We start from the raw sequence: 24,797 nt of genomic DNA, 5'->3' as shown, positions 1-24,797 counted from the left end.
GTAAGAAAGTATTTGAAGTTTGAAAGCAATGGCCTTGATACTTTAGAAGTAAAGTGGATCTAAACACAAAATTTAACAAAATATTCAAAGTTACTAAGACAAAAAAAGGGCCATAATTCCATTAAAAAGCCAACCAGAGTTATGCAACTTGCTCTGTACAGTCCCCTTACGATAGTTAGCGAGTTTTCCAAGTCTGAAAGCAATAGCTATGATACTTCAGGAGTAAAATGGACCAAAATACAAAACTTAACCAACTGTTCAATTATCGAAGTATAAAAGGGGCCATAATTCTGTCAAAATGCTTGATACAGTTGTCTGCTCTTGTTTATAGAGTGGGATCATGTTGGTAAAGAAGTATGCAAAATTTGAAAGCAATATGTCAAAGGACATAGGAAATATTTGGGGTAGTATGCAAACTTTAACATAGATTTATCAATAATATGCATATTCTAAGTATAAAAAGGGGCCATAATTCTGTCAAAATGCTTGATACAGTTGTCTGCTCTTGTTTATAGATTGGTGTCATGTTGGTAAAGAAGTATGCAAAATATAAAGGCAATATGTCAAAGGACATAGGAAATATTTGAGGTAGTATGCAAACTTTAACATAGATTTATCAATAATATGCATATTCTAAGTATAACAAGGGACAAAATTGTCACAAAACCAGGTTTTCATTGTGAAAAAAAAATCTGATAAAGGGAGAAAACTCAAACTGAACTTTTGAAATGAACAAACAAAATTAACCCCCTTTGTAAGTTTGTTTTTTAAAAAAATCTATTTTTAGTCGTGGCGACCTTGACATTGGAGATATTGACGTGATTCTTTCATGCGACACACTGTCCCATGATGGTGAACAAATGTGCCAAATGATTTTAAAATCTCACAATGAATGACATAGTTATGGCCAGGACAAGCTCATTTATGGCCATTTTTGACCTTTGAACTCAAAGTGTGACCTTGACCTTGGAGATATCGACGTAATTATTTCGCGCGACACACCGTCCAATGATGGTGAACAAATGTGCCAAATGATTTTAAAATCTGACAATGAACGACATAGTTATGGCCCGGACAAGCTTGTTCCGCCCGCCAGCCAGCCAGCCAGCCCGCCCGCATTCGCCAATCTAATAACCAGTTTTTTCCTTCGGAAAACCTGGTTAATAAAAAGGAGCCATTATTCTGTCAAAATGCTTGATACAGTTGTCTGCTCTTGTTTATAGATTGGGGTCATGTTGGTAAAGAAGTATGCAAAATATAAAGGCAATATGTTAAAGGACATAGGAAATATTTTGGGTAGTACGCAAACTTTAACATTTGCACGCTAACGGGAACGGAAACGCCGACGCCGGGGTGAGAAGGATAGCTCCACTATATATATTTCATATATAATAGGCGAGCTAACAAGAAATTGAACAAGAGCACCGCATAACGGGTGCCACGCTCCGCTACGGGTGCAGTTTTGAATAAATGAAAGCTTGTCAGAACTTTTGTTTTTTAAAGGTCACAGTGACCTCGACCTTTGACCTAGTGACCCAAAAACGGGTGTGGCGTGTAGAACTCATCAAGGTGCATCTACATATGAAGTTTCAAAGTTGTTGGCGGAAGCAATTTGATTTTATAGCCAATGTTCAAAACCTTAACAAAATAATAAGGTTTTTGCACGACGAGGACGGCGGACGACACGACGAGCTGGCTTTGACAATACCTCGGGTTTTCTCCGAAAACGCCGAGCTAAAAACCTGCAATTGCCAATCTCAAGATTTCCCAACAGGAATTTTCCCAATTTTTCACACATATTTTTCCCTATTGGCGCTGTACCTTTTCTTTTACAAATTGAAAATAAAAAATCGCTGTCTAAATACCTGTATGTCACATTGACAACATCTCTCAAGCTGATGTGCTGCTCCTCTTCCACTTTGCCAGCCAGATACAAGCATGTGGCAGCTATCAACTGCAAAAAAAGCCATTTAAGATTCTAACTTCAATTGTTTATTATTAGTGTGCCCGTCACAAGATTAAACAAATTTAACGCGGTGCTTTCAACATTTACAAAACCAAGTATGAAACCCCTTTTCAAATCTTGTGCGCACAAGTTTACAAAAGTTTGAAATTTTATCACATTGAGAGCGAAAGTTTATTTAATCTGTTTTCTATTTTTAGAAAGATACAGTGAAAACTTTATTGTACTGTATAAACTTGATAGAAAATTACACATTTTGATTAAAATTTGCTAATGAAATTAACCTTGCTTGGTATGAACCGGTAATTTCTGTACGGAGACTATATATCACATATTATTTTAGAAATTAACAAGGGACAAAATTGTCACAAAACCAGGTTTTCATTGTGAAAAAAAAATCTGATAAAGGGAGAAAACTCAAACTGAACTTTTGAAATGAACAAACAAAATTAACCCCCTTTGTAAGTTTGTTTTTAAAAAAAATCTGTTTTTAGTCGTGGCGACCTTGACATTGGAGATATTGACGTGATTCTTTCGTGCGACACACCGTCCCATAATGGTGAACAAATGTGCCAAATGATTTTAAAATCTCACAATGAATGACATAGTTATGGCCAGGACAAGCTCATTTATGGCCATTTTTGACCTTTGAACTCAAAGTGTGACCTTGACCTTGGAGATATCGACGTAATTATTTCGCGCGACACACCGTCCAATGATGGTGAACAAATGTGCCAAATGATTTTAAAATCTGACAATGAACGACATAGTTATGGCCCGGACAAGCTTGTTCCGCCCGCCCGCCAGCCAGCCAGCCCGCCCGCATTCGCCAATCTAATAACCAGTTTTTTCCTTCGGAAAACCTGGTTAAAAACCTGGTTAAAAATGTGCATTCACTTTCTTACATATGGGTCAAAGTCATCCAATTTGTTTTCTCTAAAGAATCTATGATACAGCACACATGTTGTTGAAAGAGGAATTGTCCTCATGCGCAGCTTCAGTCCTGCAATTACAATGTTCAAATCACTTTGACAAACGGATGGTATCGGGTCGTTTCGCCCTAACACCTGTTCGCCCTAGGTCACTCTGTGTCGTTTTGCCCTGGGTTGTTTTGCCCTTACAAGTGGGTTGTTTCGCCCTTATTTTAGTTTGAATTACAATTAAAGCCGACAAATTAACAATTACATACCAATTATCTTTAATTGAGTAATTAATTAAAGTATGTTGTATATAAAACCTTTCACACCTCTTACACACAGCTATATTACCCGTGAAATATACAGACCACAAGTGTGAAAGAGACGTTAATTGTGACAACTGTATATTTAGATAATTAAAAAAAATAAAATATCTGATGTGTTACAAGTATTTGTAATGTCTTGTTGCTGTTGTTAGTAACTCGACACAATCTTATGCTTTAGAAATGTGCAGTGAATGGAATAACAAACATGTTTTTTTTTGTCTATACTCTAAGCAGTATACTTTTAATATTGATTTTGTTCTTTTTGTATGTATCGGTGACTTGTTAAAAGTTGTTTACCCTAAACTTTATAGAATATCCGACACATTGTTGTGTGCAAATTTTATATGGTAACCATTGAAGGAAACAATACAGCAGATTGCCAGTTACGTGCTTCTTATGATCCCCAAACATCGTTCTTTCAGTTCAAAAGGAAGTATGAATTCAGCTTGTGACAATCTAAATATAAATCTTTTGAATTGCTGTATCTAAAAACTAGGGCCAAACGACTCAGGAATTAGGGTAAAATGACCTAGGGCGAACAGGTATTAGGGCAAAACAACTCACTTGTGAACAGGTATTAGGGCGAAACGACCCAGATTCCAAACAGATTAACATTTCTAATTCAGAACATCAGTAAAGTACATGTTGTATTTTCTGTGTGAAAGCCACTACTGAATCTTTTACCAGGAAATACCTGGACTTACCACTCACATGATAAGCCCTCTCTGACAGCAGTAGCGTCATTTTATTCTTAATACCTAGGCTATGATTATATTAATACATAATCATGATTTAGTGGTTTCTGGCCTCAATTAAGGTAATGGGTCGCGAAAACGAATGCTACAATCAAAACCAAAGCTATAAGGTGTAAATGAAGATTTGCTTGCACTATTGTGTCCACATATTACATTGGACTGATAGGACATACAAAGTCTACCTGCTTCATAAATAAACCTCACGACCCGAAAATGAACAAGATTTTCGGTATCTGGCATTTTCATTAACACAAACTTAGGTCACACGCTACTAACTTCACATAATTACACTTTATAACTGCTGTTGTTTATTAAATATATGTTTGTTGATTTTATCTATTTAGTCAGTTAAAAATATTGTTTTGGTAAATATTGGTACGCTACATTGGCTGTTCGGTGTTCTATAATCGTTAATAATTGTGTCTGACCTAAATTACTTCCCTTTTATTAATTCTTCAACCGAACATGCGCAAAAGAACTCCCGACCGCCAGTGTTTAAAAACAAAACTTGAACAGACTTGCATTTGATAAACTTTCGTAAAACTTACAAAAATGACAACTCCATTGGTTTGTATTTCATATTATTTCAATTGCATCTGAATTTTTTAGTCGCAGTACATTAAAACTGCATTGGCATTGATTACCTTTGACTTCGTAAAGTCAGTGTAGTTTTCATTGCAATCTAAATTATTTTATTTTGGCTTTTTTGCGTTCGTCTCAAATTGAGAAGTTAGAAGGTTTGGTGTTATTACCTTCAATATACAAAATTTGACATAACATGTTACCTGAAATATATATGCCACGGTACTAAACTTAAGTTGGCTCGGTGATTAGAAGTTTAAGTGGCTTGGTAAGCTCACTCAGTAGAGCACTCGCCTTGTTATCCGGAGGTTCTGGGCTCGAGTGCCAGACTGGCTGCACACCTTTCAACATCTGGTGCCCAACATGGGACCATGGCGCTTGCAGTTCTCCATAAAACCTGCCTGTGGGTTTGTCAGTTTCAGTAATACGGTGTTCCCTGTGACTCAATTTGTTCTTCCCATAAAGTACAGGGCTCCTCTGTGACTGTACAAGGTCATTGTGAGGTAACAAAAACAAAGTGAAGGATAAAACCAAATAAAAACTGCTTGTGGTCTAATGCAAAGTAATCATGCCTGCCTGAAAGCTGTCCAAGGACAAATTCTAACTTTGCATGAGAGAATGTCACGGTACCGAATTTAAGCGGGATTGGCGATTAGATATGAACGGCCCGGTTAGCTCACTCGGTATTTTTTTCGTTAAAAGTCAAGGCCAGTATGTGGCCCCATTACCAATGGGAAAAAACAATTGCCCAAATGGGACCTAAAAATTCCCAATTGAAGTTTTTTTAGATATCATCAATTACAGTAATTACCCAGAGTTTTCAGACACTCTAAATTTTCGGACACCCTCTTTTTTAGCGAAAATAATTTTTTTCTTGACTTCATGAAAAAAACAAATTGGCATTGTCTTATTGGAAATCATTACATTTCAGTACATTTAATACATTGAGTATCACACTGAAGGATTTGTAATAATAAAAAAGACCACAATTCAAGTGCAACTTACAAGTCTGTGTTTTGTGAATAATTTCAGGAGGACCCGTCTCTGGAGCGGCACTTTAAGGGTCACAGGGACACAGTGACAAGTGTCGACTTCAACCCAAACATGAAACAGCTGGGTATAAGTGGTTCTTATTCAGTCTGTTTAAATATGTCCCTGATTTACTTATGTGACCATGTGTGCAGTGGCAAACTGCTCACTTAAACATTTGCATCTCATGATCTTGTATCCTTCTATTGCTACAAAAACAACATTTTGTACTGGAATTTCAATAATAAATTTAGTGTTATTGAATAAGATTTCAAGATTCTCTACATGACTTAGTAAAATAGTAAAGTATACATAAAAATACATAAACCTTAATTGCATAACCAAAATGTGTCATGTTTTATTTTTTCAAAAGCTTAAAGTTTAACCAGTGTTTAATTCCCGGTAAAGAGTAAACTACGAGTCTACGACACATGTTGAAGTAGTGTATTTTTCTCTGCTTTTGTTTCAGCCTCCGGGTCAATGGACCATTGTTTGATGGTGTGGAATTTTAAACCTCAGATGAGGGCCTATCGATTTGTTGGACACAAAGTAAATACCATATTTCTTAATTTTGGATTTGTATGCCCCTGGTAGGGTGGCATATAGCTGTGGGAGCTCATTAGAGCTCTGTCCGGCATTCCGTTTTTTTTTTAATGTTTTACACTATGTTTCATATAAAGAGCTGAATTTTGGTATGTGTATGGGGGATTGTGTTTCACAAATGCAGGTCTTGTTGGTATGTGAGTCTACTTACATGACTTATAGATGTTTGAGTTTCGTTCTGGTCAATTGATTTTTAGCAAAGTTATGGGTCTTGGACTTAACAGTTTTCTATAAAATAGCTGTGGTGGGGCTTCAAAGCGCAGTAGGGGGCATTGTGTTTAACAAACACAATTTTATGCCTTCACATAGGGAAAATTAAAAAAACAACAGATTGGGATTGGTACCATTTTCTGGTACAAAGTTTATTTAGAGAAAAATAACTGCTTTGATTTCGTTTAGTGCAAGGATTTTAATAGAAGTTTATCACAATTAGCTTATTAATGATCAGTTAAAAGGGCTTACACAAACTTTACAAACTGGAACATAACTACCTGCATCATGTTTTGGTCTTGACATTTAGAAATTTAAACAAGAAACTTAAACAAATTGAATATACTTGTATGGTACACTTTTTTTAAGCCAGTTAAGCTTTCTCAGTTTGTAGGGCGCTGGACTGCATATGGATGATGGATCGATTCCCAGTCCATGAGCCACATGAAATAGATAGTGAAAATATTTTTACTACAATTTTTTCTCCAAACCTCTGATTCAAGTGGGGGAGTTGTCAGTGAAGCACGCCCTTTTTATCCTCCTTCAAAGGCGGAGGAAAATATAGAATGGACATTGTCTGTCTGTCCGTCTTTCACAAAAAAAAAATTTGTTTGCGGGGGATATCAATTCAACGAATTCGCTTGTTATACTTGCAAACCAGCCGACCTAGAAAAACTAAGAATAGGATAACTGGCAGCTGTGATATTACTGAAATACTGTTTAAAACAGAAAAAAATCAATACAAACTAACAGTGCTCATGTTAATTATGCTGTGGATTGCAGGATGCGGTGATGAGTGTGCGATTCTCACCCTCGGGTCATCTTGTAGCGTCGGCCTCCAGGGATAAAACAGTGAGACTCTGGATCCCTTCAGTGTACGTAGTATTTGAGGAAAATGATGGAACGTTCAACTTAGTTATTGTTGTTTTGCACCCTTCAAAGGAGCCATTGTATATTGCTTTGCCTCTGTCTATTTGTCAGTCTGAAGGACAGAAGGTGGGTCGGTCCTTAGACCATTTTTCTGCACTTTATTATAATATTATAAAATATGGAACACTTTGACCTTCAACCTTGCAAATCGTATAAATGGTTACTAAGGGGGAAAAGAAGACATCTATAGATCACTTTTGAGTTTAATTGGTCAAAGTTCAAGGTCACAGTTGTTTGTCACAGTAGATCTGTTTCTGCATGTTTAGAATAATTTTACCTATCATAATAAATAAAGTGATTTCATGGGAGAATGGGATGACACCAATTGATTTTGAGACCAAAGGTTAAGGTCACAGGGGCTTGTAGCTAGACATTTGTTTTGACTCCATATTTTAATAACTCTTTGACATAGGATCATGCAACTTTGTACAGTGGTAGGAAAAGGAGGTTTTGAGCTGAATAGGTCAAAGGGTAAGTTATGGTATGCTAAAGTCAATGGTATTGTAGGGACTTAATGAATTGAAAAAGTCATTAAATTAATTGTTAAAATCCACTAGAAAGAATCAAATAATTTGTACTGGCCTGAAATCCACTTAACTGCCATGCACAAGCTCTCAAAGTTGGTCTCAGGTTAGTGTAGCTATACTGATGGAAGTACATTCTATTTCTATAAATAGTTAATTATAATGGGGTTTTCCGATTCTGTATCCAGGAAGGGGGAGTCAACAGTGTTCAAAGCCCACACAGCCACTGTACGGAGTGTGGACTTCTCCAGTGATGGACAGACCCTTCTCACCTCATCAGATGATAAAACTATTAAGGTAGTTCGATTCTCCTCCTTATTTAACACTTTCCCACACAAGCAAAGTGGAAGTGTAAACAGCATAAAACCAGAACAGCCTGTGAGTAACCAGAACAACCTGTTCAGGTTTTATACTGTTTGCTGCTTATCATTATCTAAGGTTTGGGGATGAATCCTTAAAAACTTGAATCTAGTAAGAAAGATCTGTTACATAATGTAACTTTCTAAGGAACAAGAAATGTGTAAAAATATGTCTTTAAGTGGTAATGGGTTAATCATGTTTCTCCATACTCATGTAAATTGTATTAAATAAATTGATATGATGATGTTTTTTCAGGTTTGATTACAAATGATTGAGACACTGTAATTTTGATTACTGTATAATATCTTAAACTCAACCATAAAAGCTTTCTTTGCTTTAAAGTGGTCAGGTCTGATGAGCATTCTTTATTATATCATTCAGTATACAAATTTACAATTTTTATTAACAGTTTTGCATTTGCTTTAGTTTAAATTTCAAAACAATAATGCATATATCGGGGTATTAAAGTCTGTTTTTTTAAGCACATTTTCCAACATTTGTTTATTCAATGATTGTGGTATATAGGACATAAGAGTTTTGTGAGAACATTCAGTTGATAGTCTTGTATCTAAATGTTATCCTTTACTTTAACGCTTTCCCCTATAAGAAGCAAAGTGAAAATGGCTTTTGCAACCAGCATAAAACCAGAACAGCCTGCCAGTAACTTGCAGTCTTTTCAGGTTTTATGCTGTTTGCTGCTCATCAGTATCTAAGGGTTGGAAATGAAGCCTTTAAAACTTGAATCTAAAAAGAAAGGTCTTTAATTAAATGTAACTTTCTAAGGGACTACAAATGTGTGAAAATACATGTTTAAGTGGTAAAGGAATAAATGTTCTGTTTCAGCTCTGGACTGTGCACCGACAGAAGTTTTTATTTTCTCTCAATCAGCACATGAACTGGGTTAGATCAGCCAAGTAAGTTTTCAGCTCTTTGTGCTGAGTCTTTCATTCAAGAATTATAATGAAATTTATGCTAAGACACAAAATTTTATTATCATGCTGTGTATTCTAATTTTTGTGTACCTTTGTTAGGTTTTTAAGTGAATTATATGGAAGAATAATAAACACGTTTAATAGCTTTTTAATCAGGATTTTAGAATTGAACCATTTTCACGTGAATTTTTATTTAAGGTCTGAATTTGATTTTGCTCTTGTTGTGTGTAAACACTAAACATTTGCTTTTTTTTAGACTCCTTTCAGTGTTTCATCAGAATGGACTATAGGTATTCCCTGGGTCTGTCTATCCACAAAGCCGGATCTGGCTATAACACATACTGTACTCAAGATACCTTGATGAAATTTAATATACTTATAAAAGGCAATGCCAGTATTTTGCAAGACCTTTTTTTTACAAGAGGTCAAACAAAGGTCCAGTAAGTTAACTGTCAATTAAAAAAAGAAACATAAGATGCATATTCTTTAATTGCAGTGATTGTCTGTGCTTTATATTTTGCAACCTGTGCCTTTTGGATTGGGAAAAATAGCCAATAAACCATGTAATTGGGAAAAATGAAACATTATTAATATGATTATGAATACAAATATTCCAATTGTTTATGAGTGTATGTTTAACTGCATGTTTAAATTTATATTATAAAGTGCTACAGAATTATATTGCTGTATAAGAAACTTAATAAACCAATTATTTGAGTTTATTGGAAAAGTTTGACATCTTTTTTGGGAAGTTTTAGTCAGATTTTTAGGGAAAATGTTTCTATTGGGATTGGGAAATAGCCTGTAAGGGGCTGTAATTTAGGGCAAAAAAATCACTGAATTGAGAAGCGTTTAACCCTGTAGGGAACTCCTGTATTGGTTGCAATACTTTTGTAAGTCTTGTTTCACATGTTGCTGTCCTCCAGGTTTTCCCCAGATGGCAGACTGATAGTATCGGGTAGTGACGACAAGACAGTGAAACTTTGGGACCGCAACAGCAAGGAGTGTGTGCATACATTTTACGAACAAGGAGGGTAAGCGGCTTACATTTATATACAAAAATGAAGCGTTATTTTTTTCTGCAGCACTCGAAAGAGATAATTTTGTTGACAATATTTCAAAAAATTAAATTTCTAAAGTTGCTGATTTTGTGCTATCAAAGTCTTCTGTGGTTGCTTGAATTTTTTTTCTGAAAACCTTTAATTGCAAGTCGGAGGTAATTTTCATGAAGTTAAGACATCAAACCGACAATTTTTAGTTTGATATTATTATTAATATTGCCTTAATTAACAATGTGTTAAGAACACGCCCCTCTTGAATTAAATACATGGTAATAATTTTGTATAATAGCGAACACTTTAGCTGAAACTATAAATTACAGGTTTTTCATGTATGCTTTCCATGTTTTTTAACGTTCTAGAAATACTGTTACTTACTGACATTGGCCAAGTACATTTGTATCATGAAAATTCTCAATTATTTGCGCTCACCTCAGAAAATGAGATTTTAGTATCCACTTAGCTGAGTTTTGAGTACCTTGGTCAGTTCATGAACGATCTCAAGAATATGCACACATTCCTCCTCAAACTTGAGGTCGAGTCTGACTCAAAACTAAAAAAACATTCATGTGAGCACCATATTGTGGATGATAATCAAACTCAGACTGTTGACAAACTTGAGGTTGAGTCCAACTCAAAACTCAAAAATATTAATGTGAACACCAAATTGTGGATGATAATCAAACGCAGAATGTTGACAAACTTGAGGTTGAGTCCAACTCAAAACTCAAAAATATTAATGTGAACACCAAATTGTGGATGATAATCAAACTCAGAATGTTGACAAACTTGAGGTTGAGTCCAACTCAAAACTCAAAAATATTAATGTGAACACCAAATTGTGGATGATAATCAAACTCAGAATGTTGACCTCGATACGTTCTTGATGCTAGGACAGCAGGGCTCCACCTGGCTTAGCAATTTCTGTAGTCAATATTTCCGCCAAATTGATTTTTTGGTAGTCAAATTCCTGGACTCTGTCAATTACGCGCATGTCATATGACTGTGTTGCAGGTTTGTGAACCATGTGGAGTTTCACCCCAGTGGTACTTGTATAGCCTCTGCAGGCACTGACAGCACAGTGAAGGTCTGGGATATCAGGATGAACAAGCTTCTACAACACTACACAGGTCAGTCAAAATAAGATATGTGCCTTACTCTGGGAAAACGGGGCTCAATGCATTTACGTAAAGTGTTGTCCCTGACTAGCATGTGCAGCCAGGCAAATCAGGGATTACCAGGTGGAAAGTTTCGTCACATTAGCATGTGTGAACTGCACAGGCAAATATGGGACACAACTTTATGAATAAAGCAAAAAAAATTCAGATCAAGGCTCAAATAATCAGACTTATTTGGTGCATTCTGTTGTTTTTTTATAAGGCAGAATCCGCACTATTTCTTTACAGTAAATGGCAATTTCTTGTGAAAAGGTAAATTAACATGAATTTACGATTTTGGGTCGTACTTATAAAATATCAATTGCAATATGAATATGATGATGTTATAAAACAAATTGTGTACAAGCAAACAGCGCTTAAGTCAGGCAAATATCAGCATTTCTCTACTTTCCCTGTATACATGTTACCCGAGGCAATATGGCTGACATGAAATTTGAACAGTTCATAGGTTCAAAAAAAGGAGAAAAAGCTTGTGTTTCAGTACAATAGTAAATCCTTAAAAAAAAAAATGTCTTTATTTCTTCTGTGAACACAAATTATTTTCAAACATCTCATAGTCAAACCATCAATTATGAATTATGCAAGTGGATTCGGAATAAAAAGATATTAGTTGCCATTGGGAGTATACCCCAATAATGGCTATATAAAAGGGCTTTAAGGGGTTAAAAACATCCTTAAGGTCAGGAAAGTTAGTTATATTAGTTAATTTCATGCTATTTAGTTACAGCTAGTAATATTTTATTTAAATTATCCATAATTTTAATTGTGTTACCACAACCATTTTTGGATATGTATCGTTTCCCCATTGTTACCCACAATGTTTCCAAGGGCAACTACTCTGCATTGAATGTTTAAAACAACATACAGGGAATTAGATTGTCCGGAATGGCATAAATACAAAAATAATCATTTATAAGCATAAAATAAAAAGTAAATTTGTTGGCTTCAGTGAAATGTCGATTTTAATTCACTCGTGATCATAGAAAAATATATTTTCTATGATCACTCATGAATTAAAGTCAATATTCCACCGCAGCCAACAAATATCCTCTATATACAAATGTATTGAACACCTAAATTAATTATTGAGCAATATTATTATTTTATTTACCTTAATATAATTTTCTTGTAACCCAAAGAGCTCATGCGCCTGCCATGAAAAGTCTCTCTTGTATACCTAATATTATAATCTTCTAACCCATACAGCTCATGCGTCTGCAGTGAACAGTCTCTCGTTCCACTCGAGCGGTAACTACCTGCTGTCTGGCTCTGATGACGGCCAGCTCAAGGTGTTTGACCTGTTGGAGGGGCGCCTGTTCTACACGCTGCACGGTCACCAGGGGCCAGTCACGGCAGTTGCCTTCTCACGAGGCGGAGACTACTTTGCATCAGGGGGTTCAGATGAACAGGTGAATTGTCTGCATTGCTCTTCAGCTTTTTATGCCCCCGGTAGGGTGGCATATAGCAGTTGAACTGTTAGTCAGTCTGTCCGTCCGTCTGTCCGTCCGTCCGAAAACTTTAACATTGGCCATAACTTTTGCAATATTGAAGATAGCAACTTGATATTTGGCATGCATGTGTATCTTATAGAGCTGCACATTTTGAGTGGTGTCAAGGTCATCATTCAAGGTCAAAGGTCAAAAAAACAAATCCAAGGGAAGTAACAAGCTTTAAAGGGAGATAATTTCTATTTATCATTTGGCGGGTTCAGATCATTTTTACAAGGGAAGTAATATTTTGTAAAGGGATATAATCAAAAACAAAATTATTTAAATCAAAGCGGCGCAGTAGGGGGCATTGTGTTTCTTACAAACACATCTCCTGTTATATTTTGTTAATGGTCAAATTATAGTTTTTAAACAAGTTACATAAGGTGTTTTTTTCCTGCTTCAAAAATGGCCTTTTTTCACTTAAAAAAAAATTTGCATTTCATTTTTTCACAATTTGTAAAAGTAAGCAAGTTATTATTTGTTACACTTTCGAAAAGTTTGCGACTTATTTTTTTCTCATTTTTTTGAAAGTTGAGTGGCCAAAGACCGCTTCACAAAGACGGGGAAAAAAGCCTTGTTACATGTACATATCCTGTATTTGCACTAACTATAATCAATTTTCATATTTATCATATGTACTGAGGTTTATGGTTGATATTGATATATTAAAACTGATAACATGTTTTTATATGCTCATACACAGAGAATCAACTTTATGTGAATCAATATTTCATATATAAGCCTGGTTCTGGGAAAACTGGGCTTAATTAATGTGCTTGAAGTGTTTTCCCAGAATCGCCTGTGCAGTTTGCAAAGGCTTATCAGGGACAACACTTTCTGCCTAGACTTTTGTTTAAAAGGGGCTTCCTTTAAACAAAAATTATATTGAACTGCACAGGCTAATCAGCGATGACACTTAAGTCACAAGCATTATGCCCAGTTTTCTCAAAAGGTAAGTCATAAGCATTAAGCCCAGTTTTCTCAGAAGGTCAGTTTCATGCATTAAGCCCAGTTTCCTCAGAAGGTTAGTCACAAGCATTAAGCCCAGTTTTCTCAGAAGGTTAGTCACAAGCATTAAGTCTAGTTTTAGTTTGTTTAAACTTACTTATTTATTTTAGCTCTATTGCATCGAAAGCCTAAGGCTTATTTGAAACACTAGTCCATTTCCTGGGACTAGAACCAGTACTTGTTGTCAATGGGTATGGGTATGGAGATCTAAAGAACGCTCCCACAGTGGGGATCGAACCCATGACATCTCGGTCGCTAGGCGGACACCACATATACTACGCCACGGTGACCTGTAAGCCCAGTTTTCTCAGAGGAAAGCTCAATTGTATGTGAAATAATCACATGGTCCTGTGTCCTTGTACAGGTGTTGGTTTGGAAGACCAACTTTGACCAGATGGACTTCACGGAGTTACTGCAGACCCACAAGCAGCGTGCCAGTAACGGCAATGCCCCTACAGTGGCCGACATTGCTCCCAAGATACCGAGACCTGGCTCCGCAGCCTCTTCGGTGTCTAAGAGCTCGGGAAAGGTAAAGTACTGTAGTTAAGGCCTTTTAAATTCCGGGGGGTATTCACCAACTCATTCTCAGACCTTAGAAAAAATCATAGATTTAGAAACAAGAAAAATATGTCTATTGTTTGAATATATACATACTACCACTGGTGATAATGTCCTTGACTGAATGGTCTTCATAAAGAATGATATCGGTAGAGGCAGTTAATGAGTTTGACTCAACATTAAAGAAATTCCTAAAAATTATAATTTAAAGAATATTATTTATTCTTAGACTTAAGCCTCAAGCTTGTTTGGTGAATAAGGGCCATGCTCTCACACGCTTATACTGAAAATAAAATGTTAAAAAAATCTTGCCTTTTTTTATTCACCCGGATCGAATGATTGGGGTTATATTGTTTTTGGCCTTTCTGTCTGTCTGTTATTCTGTCCCAAAACTTTAATCTTGATCATAGCTTTACAATATTGAAGATAGCATCTTGATATTTGGCATGCATGTCTATCTCATGGATCTGCATATTTTGAGTGGTGAAAGGGCAAGGTCATCCTTCAAGGTCAAAGGTCAAATATATGGCTTCAAAGAGGCGCAGTAGGGGGCATTGTGTTTCACAAACACAGCTCTTGTTTTCTATTATTCTAGATAACTATAACTGTTACCAAAGCTTTGAAGAAGGGATTGCTGCATGTGCATGTTTTATGAATACTTAACAACAAGAACAGGGCTTACTCCCCCATTGGCTGAATTTGGAAAATTGCTACACACTAGAAAATTTAGCTAAAGAAAATTTAGTTTGGTGACAAGGTTTTCTTCATAATTACCAGTAAAATATCCAAAATGATAAAAAATCAGACACACTAAGGAAATTCGGCTTCCAAAAATGTTGAGCAAGGGGGATCCCTGAGGAAACTCAGCAAGTGCATAAGATACTCGGTATATGGTAGATACAAGCAATATTGCATGCTGTTACAGGGGTTGAGGGCGGACATCAAGAACATGGATGATGAGGCCCCAGAGGTCACAGAGGTCGGGCCAGCAATGTTCTCTCCTGCAGAGGTTGGCATATGTGACCTACTTGAGCCGCATTCTGCGAAAACTGGGCTAAATGCATGTGTTTGACTGTCATCCCACAGAGCTCCAGATAAGGGCCTTACAGCCGTAAATACGCCTTTTTCATGAAGATTTACGACTTAAATATCCATTTTACGCATTTACGAAAAAAATCTGGCCGTACCGATTCGTCTGCGTTAGCGCGGCGTGATTTGTTGGTCTCTAACCTAACGGCACTTTTCGTTAATTTAAATTACCGAAAAATTGTAGACTGGGTTCATATATTATTGTCTATTCTGTCGCGTGATTTCCTGTAACTTGTAAATCCGTCAAAAACAATATGTCTGCGCGCAATGGAATGCCGGCTTAACCGAAAGCGGTTCAAAACAACACTTTGTTGTCATATAATGACTACATACGGTATCGTCTTACCATCCTGACATTAAATCTGTAAACCCAGAAAAAAGACATTGTCGCCCTGATATTAAACGATTTGATTGCATCGGTGGCTTAAAACTTTAGAAAACACGATGGGAAACGGATGAGACAGTGAAATAAATGTTCATTTACTTAGCTTACTAGTTGGCTTGTGTTTTCTTGTCAAGAAAAATGAAGAAATAGTATTAATCATGAGTTTTAATGTGTAGTTGTATTTGCATCATGATTCAGAATGGAAAATCTAATACAGTACACGTAACTGTTTAAGAACTACAAATATTAATTATAATTGCTGCAAATGTTTCTGTAAAGTCAGTTATACACCCTTCAATATCCAAGAACACGGGTAGTACAGTACTACCTGTATTTTTGGATATGGTAGTAAAGGTACTTATTGATTTTAAGCGTTAATCCTTTTCTTTCTGTCAGTGGCAGTACCGTTACTAATTTCACAAATCCTTATCTGGAGCTCTGATCCCAGTCGGACGGGAATGACACTTTCCGATGTAACTGGATATTTGTTTATAAGCGACTCCCTTCAAACAAAAAATACCTTAAAAGCTGAGAGTGTTGTCCCTGATTGGCCTGTGCAGACTGCACGGGCTAATCCTGGATGACATTACCCATATGCATTAAACCCTGTTTTCCCAGAACGTGGCTCATACAGTAGTGAATGTGTTTGTAATGTGTGAATTCATCTGTGAATTCATACAGTAATGAATGTGTTTGTAATGTGTGAATTCATACAGTAATGAATGTGTTTGTAATGTGTGAATTCATCTGTGAATGCCATACAGTAGTGAATGTGTTTGTAATGTGTGAATTCATCTGTGAATGCCATACAGTAGTGAATGTGTTTGTAATGTGTGAATTCATCTGTGAATGCCATACAGTAGTGAATGTGTTTGTAATGTGGCTCATACAGTAGTGAATGTGTTTGAAATGTGTGAATTCATCTGTGAATGCTTAGGTTTGTGTTGAAACAGGGGTGATGATTGTAGAACAATTTGGAGGTAATACAAGTTGATATGTGCTTGGCATGCATCTGTGGGTATTTAATGTGCATGTTTGCTTATATCATCTTGATTGTGGTGGCTCGTCTATACCTTTCAAAAAGCAAAATATATATCTTTATCATCTGCCATTAACAGTTTCTTTGCTAGAAATTCATTGATTCTCTGCCTTTTCGGTATACACTATTATTATTCATAAATTCACCACCTGGACGCTCACCCCAAGCAGTGTTGTTGTTTTTTTTGGCAAAATTATCGGCCCCATTCCTAATGTCAGAGACCATGTATATTTTCCACAATGACATACTAAAATTCACAACAGAAAATTTTCAAAAAGAATATATGAAATTTTAAATAATTTCTTGGAGTAAATGGCAACATTTATTTCATTTCCCTTTTAAGCTCCATCAGTTAAACCTTAGAAAGTATAATATTGAAAACACTTATTATCAATTTAAACTATTTATAAGCACACAAAAAAGAACACCAATATCCCAACTTTTCTCAAAACATCTCAATTTTTACCTATCCAAAGGGCCTGGCCACATTCCCAAAATGGTGAGAGAAAAAACACTGCCAAGAGAGATTCATTCTAAAACACACAAGCTACCAGGGCCAGTATCTGTTCCAGCAGTTGTCAGGGAAAACCGGGCTTAATGCACATTTGGTGAAGTGTTATCCCAAATAAGCAAAAGAAGACCACACAGGCTAAACAGGGATGACACTTTCCCCTTTTATTGAATGTTTTGTTTACAGGAAGTCTCTTCATAAGGAAAATCCAGTCTAGGCTGAAAGTTTCGTTTTGATTAGCCTGTGCGGACTGCTCAGGCTAATCTGGGAGGACTTTTTACGTAGATGCATTAAGCCCCATTTTCCCAGAGGTGACTCGTACCTGTTCCAGCAGCTGTCTGGTGACGATGTGGAGATGAGGTCAGCGGACTCGAGGTCACGGGGGTCCCGGGGTGATGAGTTCCAGTCACGCCCCACCACCCAGCCCCTGGAAGAGAAGTCAGCCATGACCCCGCAGCTCGCTGGCACCCTGGAACACATAGTGGGGCAGCTGGACATACTTACACAGGTAGGGAGGATGATGGCCTTGTTTTGGAAGCTCTCCTTGGGATATGAATAGATATGTTCACATGATTGTTTTGGAGTGTCAGCTTTCATGTATAGCTTCAGATATAACGTCCTATTTGTACAAAATGGTACCATATGCCTTCTAATTTCAATGCCACATGGTACCTTTTTGCACCAAGGGGGTGATAAGTACTCTGACTCCATGATCAATTCAACCTCACTTTGGGAAAGTTTGGCATAATGTAAAAAGATAAAGGTCTTTTTAGCTCACCCGATTGCTCAGGTGAGCTTTTGTGACCGGTCTTTGTCCGTCGTATGTCCGTCCGTCCGTTAACATTTGCTCGTAAACACTTTAGAGGCCACATTTCTTGTCCCATCTTCATGAAACTTGGTCAGAAGCTTTGTCCCAATGAAATCTCGGTCAAGTTCAAAACTGGGTTGTGCCGGGTCAAAAACTAGGTCACTAGGTCAAAGAAAAAGAAAAACCTTTTAAACATTGTAGAAGTCACATTTCATGCCCAATCTTCATGTAACTTTGTCAAAATGTTTGTCTTAATGATATCTTGGTTGAGTTCAAATGTTCCGATCCCTTGATACATGGCCGCCAGTGGGTGGGGCAGTTTTCCTTATTTGGCTATAGTGAAACCCTGTAAACACTCTAGAAGTCACAATTTTTGCCCAATCATCATGAAAGTTGGTCAAAACATTGGTTCAATTGATGTCTCAGACGAGTTCTAAAATGGTCGAGATCGGTGAAAAAACATGGCCGACAGTGGGCGGGGCATTTTTCTCTATATGTATATAGTGGCAGTTTTCCCTATTTGGCTATAGAGAAACCTTGTAAACACTCTAGAAGTCACAATTTTTTCCCCATCATCATGAAAGTTGGTCAAAACATTGGTTTTATTGATATCTCGGACGAGTTTGAAAATGGTCGGGATCGGTGAAAAAACATGGCCGCCAGTGGGCGGGGCATTTTTCTCTATATGCATATAGTGAAAACATGTGAACACAGTAGAAGTCACATTTTTGCCCAATTTTCATGAAATTTGCTCAAAACATTTGTTTCCTTGATACGAGAGTTGAGCTAAAAAATGGTTCCGGTCAGTTGAATAACATGGCTGCTGGGAGGGGGGGCAGTTTTCTCATTATGCCCCCCCCCCCCCCCCCCCCCCTACTTTCAAAGAAGAGGTATATTGTTTTGCTCATGTCGGTCCGACCGTCCACCAGATGGTTTCCGGATGATAACTCAAGAGCGCTTATGTCAAGGATCATGAAACTTCATAGGTACATTGATCATGACTCGCAGATGACCCCTATTGATTTTCAGGTCACTAGGTCAAAGGTCAAGGTCACGGTGACCCAAAGCAGTAAAATGGTTTCCGGATGATAACTCAAGAATGCTTATGCCTAGGATCATGAAACTTCATAGTTACATTGTTCAAGACTTGCAGTTAACCCCTATTGATTTTCAGGTCACTAGGTCAAAGGTCAAGGTCACGATGGCCCGAAATAAGACAATGGTTTCCGGATGATAACTCAAGAACGCTTAGGCCTAGGATCATGAAACTTCATAGGTACATTGATCATAACTCGTAGATGACCCCTATTGATTTTCAGGTCACTAGGTCATAGATCAAGGTCACAGTGACCCGAAATAGTAAAATGGTTTCCGGATGATAACTCAAAAACACTTATGCCTAGGATCACGAAACTTCATAGGTATATTGATCATGACTCGAAGATGACCCCTATTGATTTTCAGGTCACTAGGTCAAAGGTCAAGGTCACAGTGACCTGAAATAGTAAAATGGTTTCTGGATGATAACTCAAGAATGCTTATGCCTAGGATCATGAAACTTCATAGGTACAATGATCATGACTTGCAGATGACCCCTATTGATTTTCAGGTCACTAGGTCAAAGGTCAAGGTCACGGTGACCTGAAATAGTAAAATGGTTTCTGGATGATAACTCAAGAACGCTTATGCCTAGGTTCATGAAACTTCATAGGTATATTGATCATGACTCGCAGATGACCCCTATTGATTATCAGGTCACTAGGTCAAAGGTCAAGGCCACAGTGCCAAAAAACATATTCACACAATGGCTGTCAAGGTCACGGTGACTCAACTTAGAAAAATGGTTTCTGGATGATAACTCAAGAATGCTTACGCCTAGGATCATGAAACTTCATAGGTACATTGATCATGACTCGCAGATGATATAATGATGAAACTTGACCAGGATGTTTGTCTGGACAATATCTAGGTCAAGTTTGACATTTGGTAAAGATTGAATGAACCGACTCCTCTCAGGTGAGCGAACTAGGGCCATCTTGGCCCTCTTGTTTATTATAGTGTCACCCCTATTGAAAGGGCCAGCCAATTTGGCTTATGAGACACCTTTGCGTGTATACCATGTACCTCCCAACTCCTATCACTATGCCAGGCACCAGGCGGATAGAAGTCGGTAACCATTCATGTTTAACGCTCGCGGCTCACGAGCCAGCCATATCGGAACAAGTCCCATGACAAACATCCATTCTTCGACAAATGCTCCCCATGGGGCTCGAACCTTCGACCTCCCGATCCTGAGGCGGACGCCTTATCCACTAGGCCACGGCGATCGGTGCATTTAAATAAAGTGTCATCCGAAAAAAGCCTGTGCAGTACGCAAAGGCTTATCAGGGACAACACTTTCTGCATAAATGGCATTTTTCGTTCAAAGGAAGTATTTTGATAGCAAAAGTCTAGTAAAGGCGGAAAGTGTCGTCCCTGTTTAGCCCGTGCGGACTGACCAGACTGATCATCTTGGAAGACACTTTACGCACATGTATTAAACCCGATTTTCCTTGAACAAGGCACAGTTATATTCACTTGATTGTTTTGGGGGTTTCAGGTTTCATTTACAACTTCAGATAAGTACTCTACATTATCGATTGATCAATATAAGGTTAAGGGGTCGCAATCTTGGGTCTTAGGTTAGGTACCAGTATTAGTATAGGCCAAAGTAAAGCTTTTTCAACTTCCCCATGCATTAAAAGATTATAAAGTAACTTGACACTAATGGTAACCATGTGAACAGTGTGTTTATTCCAACAATCCAGATGGCTTACTTCAAGGTCAAGGTCATACTGTGGTCAACTGTGAGAATTTAGTCACAGTGGGATGTTTTATCTCTTTAAATTGACAGATTTTCAAATAACTCATAACGGATGTAAACCTTTATGATGATGTGTCACATTCCAGAATTAGATGGCTTTATGTAGGTCACTAAAGCACTAGAGGTCAAAGGTCAAATAATCTCAAATCTGTGTTGGGTTTTGTATCATACTTTGTACTCATAACATTTCACATTTTCTTTTCATATTGTAATTTGATGTTCTCTGAAAATTAATTTGTTCTTTGTAAACTTTACCAGTATTATGTAGCAAAGATTTATTTTTGTTTGCAGACTGTTTCTTTGCTGGAGCAGCGATTGACTATGACAGAAGACAAATTGCGCGAATGTTTAGACAATCAGCAAAAACTTGCAGCACAAAGTAGACAGAAGGACTGATGTCCATAGTTTTTATTTATTGCCATCCTCCATTATAGTTTGTCGTTATGTACCCTTGTACTTGTTAGCGAGTTTGATGCAGCTAGATGCAGCTAGAGGACTGAATGCCAAAACATGTCAAGTTTAGTTCATATTGTGATATGGACATGAGTAACACGTTGGCAGTGGACAAAGAATGTTAAGAGTCCATGATTTACAACAAGTTTCATTTAGACAATATGGGAATTGTTCAAACTGTATGCTTTGTGTTGTAAACAAAACAACAGTTTCTGTTGGTAATCTCATTATTATTGACCTTATCTCATTTAATGTTTACAATCCATGACTAGAGTCATGTATGTTCATTTGTTATGAAGTCAAGTCCATGTGTCTACTTCATGTATTGTTTGGTGATGTACCTATGGGGAACCTCATTTTTAGCTCGGCTGTTTTGGGAGAAAACCCGAGGTATTGTCATAGCCAGCTCGTCGTGTTGTCCGCCGTCCGCGTCGTGCTAAAACCTTAACATTTTGTCAAGGTTTTGAACATTGGCTCTAAAATCAAAGTGCTTCCACCTACAACTTTGAAACTTCATATGTAGCTGTACTTTGATGAGTTCTACATGCCACACCCATATTTGGGTCACTAGGTCAAAGGTCAAGGTCACTGTGACCTCTAAAAAAAAAAAAATTCTGACAAGCTTTCATTTCTTCAAAAATGCACCCGCCGCCGAGCGTGGCATCCGTTATGCGGTGCTCTTGTTATGCGTTTTATTATACCCCCTCAAAAGAAGTATAATATTTCGGGGGTATCAGGGGAGGGGGGGGGGGTATAGGAGTGAGCTAGTTGATGATTTTCATTGTTTCCAGATTATATGACTGAAAGGTAACTCAAAAAAGCTAATTCTATTTAAAAAATAAACATTATTAACTAACATAGATTGATAGATTTCCATAGGTGGTCAGGCAAAATGTGAATAAATAATGCAAGTATGTCATTGATATATGGTTACTTCCATAAAATATTTTAATGCATAAAACAGTTTAACAATTAAAGTATGCATTCACAAGAAACTATTATTGTCAAAAACAAACATTTTTTTAAGAAAAATTATGTACATTAAAAGTGTTTGAAAACTAATATGTGCATGCATCTCTAAACTTTTTATGCATTTTGACCGCAGTTGCTCTATGTCTTCAAATGATTTGATCGCCCTTTCTTCTGTTGTTACAGTTCTTTTGAAGTTGTAATTGTCCCTTATTTACCCTCATCTATCTCATCCATTGTTTCTTATCATCAGCTGTCCTTTCTGTATTGTCTTCAAAATTTCTTTATAAATATGGAGAAAGATTTGTCAATACATTGTTCTTCAATCATTTCCATGACTCTTGAGATAAGATTCTTCTTTTATTCTATCTCTCAAATTTTGCAAATCAATGTCAAGTTGACTTAAAGCTTTGCATTTGCCCTAATTTTTCTTAGTTATTCATGCTCTTGACAGTAACTTTGCCAATAGCAAGATTAAACCTTATAATTTCAAATAAATAATTGTTTTCCAAGGTTGATGCAGTATTTAATTTTATAATAAAATGGTTTGCTTATGGGAAGTCTCTGAATCCTGAATATGTTTTAAGTTGAGTACGGTATATTTTCTATATTTGTTATAATAATTGTGGAAAAAAGCTTATTTTCATACAAAAGTTAATTCAATTGTTCCTAAAAGTAGTTTGACTTGAAATCAACTTATTTTGTTTCAGAACTTCTGGGAATAGAAATAGTTCTGTTATAATACCGACTGTGCCTGTGTTAATTACGTCACATGTTTAATTGTATGCAGTTTTATCATTATTATATTTTTCCTGACATTGTGTAGATGTTGTAAATTTGCATTATATTTATTACTTTTTTTACCTAAACTGTGATATTGTAAAATGTACATGTATGTATTGACAGAAAAAAAATGTGTAAATAAATTAATGTCAGTAAGTATGTGTGGCTATTTTTATAACTGTAACATTTATAAATATATTGTAATTGTCAGATAGATGTAACAGATATATTTTGGTGTAATGTAAAAGATAGAGAATAACGGTATTTGATGTTTTTGATATTTTATGTCCGCGTAATTGAGCAATAGCTGCGCGAAATTAATGTATAAAGACATAGAGGATGTTTGTTGGATTTGGTGGAATATCGTTTTTAACTCAGAAGTGATCATAGAAAATATACAATGTACATTTTGTTTGTATTTTGTTTATGATCACAATTGAATTAAGGTCGATATTCCTTCTTATCACACAAATTTTCTTTTTATTTTATGCTTACAAATGATTATTTTTGTATTTTGGCTGAAATAATGAGGTCATAATGTCATGAAAACGATGTCATTTCTCAGTATAACGAGTTTTTACTGTTAATTTTCACTGTTTGAAACATTTAATTATCAGTTTTAATCCATTGATATTTATCTTTAAAAAACCGGAAAGCTTAGAAAATAAATAATCACTCAAAATTATTGAATATTTTTAATAAATGCAATATGTCAATATATGTCTTAGGTGGATAAACGTTAAAAATCTTTCATAATGGTACCTGTTGTAAATCGTGCAGTCTGTTCAGCAGCTAGGCTGTCGACTATTAAGTCTCAATAGTGGACAGGGTAGCTCCTGACCAGACTGCACAGATGGACAGGCTGGTCAGGAACTTCACTGGCCATATGCCACATAAGATCCATTTTCGCGCGAAACGGTCCATATGTTGTCTTTACCGTGTGCTAATGAAGTAGGGTATTGATTTTTTATCACGCTGCAACAGGTGTCTACCTAAAAACATCTATACAACAGCTGTTTTGTGTAAAAAGTTAAGACCTGAAATTTGGGGTTTAAGAAACAGATTTTTGCAACAGGTGAAAGTTGAGACTTAACCCATTTATGCCTAGCGTCTAGAAAAAAGGCCTTGGCAAACAGCTTATACCCAGATGAGACGCCGCATGATGCTGTTTGCTTAAAGGAATTTCTGTAAAAAATATTCTAAATATAGAAATGAATATACTAGACATCCCTAATTTTGGAAATAAATTGATCCAATTTAGAAGGATGGGAGAGTCCACTAGGCATAAATGGGTTTAGATTCAATCTGTGCTCGATCATCGCACAATATTTTCTTGGTAACAATTCAGTGCACGAGAGAAGGGATCCATACAAGAAATATGAACGTCCGTTTTCCAAGATACAAATTAGCGCGAGAGCATGGGTGCGTGTGACAGATTGGAACTTGATATTGAGGATCTAAAGTATACATTATT

At 36.6% G+C, this 24,797-nt stretch overlaps 2 protein-coding genes across 4 annotated transcripts in view; one reads left to right on the top strand and one right to left on the bottom strand.

The window, feature by feature from the left end:
* Nucleotides 1-4,382, bottom strand: part of LOC127881912 (cyclin-Q-like) — a 78,041-nt gene extending 73,659 nt beyond the window's left edge. Inside the window, exons 1-3 of one of the 2 annotated variants that reach the window (XM_052430125.1) lie at nt 4,144-4,382; nt 2,869-2,966; nt 1,866-1,954 (exon numbers count right to left, since the gene is read on the bottom strand). In XM_052430125.1, coding sequence (XP_052286085.1) covers nt 1,866-1,954; nt 2,869-2,966; nt 4,144-4,207 — 251 coding nt within the window. In that variant the 5' untranslated portion in view covers nt 4,208-4,382. The remainder of the gene's footprint in view (nt 1-1,865; nt 1,955-2,868; nt 2,967-4,143) is intronic. The other variant, XM_052430124.1, reaches the window with a different exon arrangement.
* A 26-nt stretch (nt 4,383-4,408) lies between these two features.
* Nucleotides 4,409-23,485, top strand: LOC127881905 (POC1 centriolar protein homolog A-like). 2 transcript variants are annotated; one of them, XM_052430114.1, is made up of 13 exons: nt 4,409-4,528; nt 5,576-5,660; nt 6,042-6,121; nt 7,169-7,260; nt 8,028-8,136; nt 9,043-9,113; nt 10,058-10,165; nt 11,204-11,319; nt 12,574-12,776; nt 14,230-14,394; nt 15,349-15,432; nt 17,782-17,955; nt 21,410-23,485. In XM_052430114.1, the coding sequence occupies exons 1-13, from the start codon at nt 4,514-4,516 to the stop codon at nt 21,512-21,514; spliced, it is 1,407 nt and encodes a 468-aa protein (XP_052286074.1). In that variant the 5' UTR covers nt 4,409-4,513; the 3' UTR covers nt 21,515-23,485. The 2 variants fall into 2 exon arrangements, with proteins under 2 accessions (XP_052286074.1, XP_052286073.1); XM_052430113.1 differs by having other exon boundaries at nt 17,779-17,955.
* Nucleotides 23,486-24,797: the final 1,312 nt, after the last annotated feature.

This window comes from Dreissena polymorpha, chromosome 5 (assembly GCF_020536995.1).
Source record: "Dreissena polymorpha isolate Duluth1 chromosome 5, UMN_Dpol_1.0, whole genome shotgun sequence".
Taxonomy (NCBI): Eukaryota; Metazoa; Mollusca; class Bivalvia; order Myida; family Dreissenidae; genus Dreissena; species Dreissena polymorpha.
The sequence above is the reverse complement of the archived record's forward strand: the minus strand, read 5'-3'. Positions and strand labels throughout refer to the sequence as shown.

Bases quoted from the DNA above. Each gene is read 5' to 3' on its own strand.
- LOC127881905 (XM_052430113.1), top strand. The intron at 15,433-17,778 runs GTTGGCATATGT...TACCTGTTCCAG, and splicing joins CAATGTTCTCTCCTGCAGAG to CAGCTGTCTGGTGACGATGT. The intron at 17,956-21,409 runs GTAGGGAGGATG...TTTTGTTTGCAG, and splicing joins AGCTGGACATACTTACACAG to ACTGTTTCTTTGCTGGAGCA.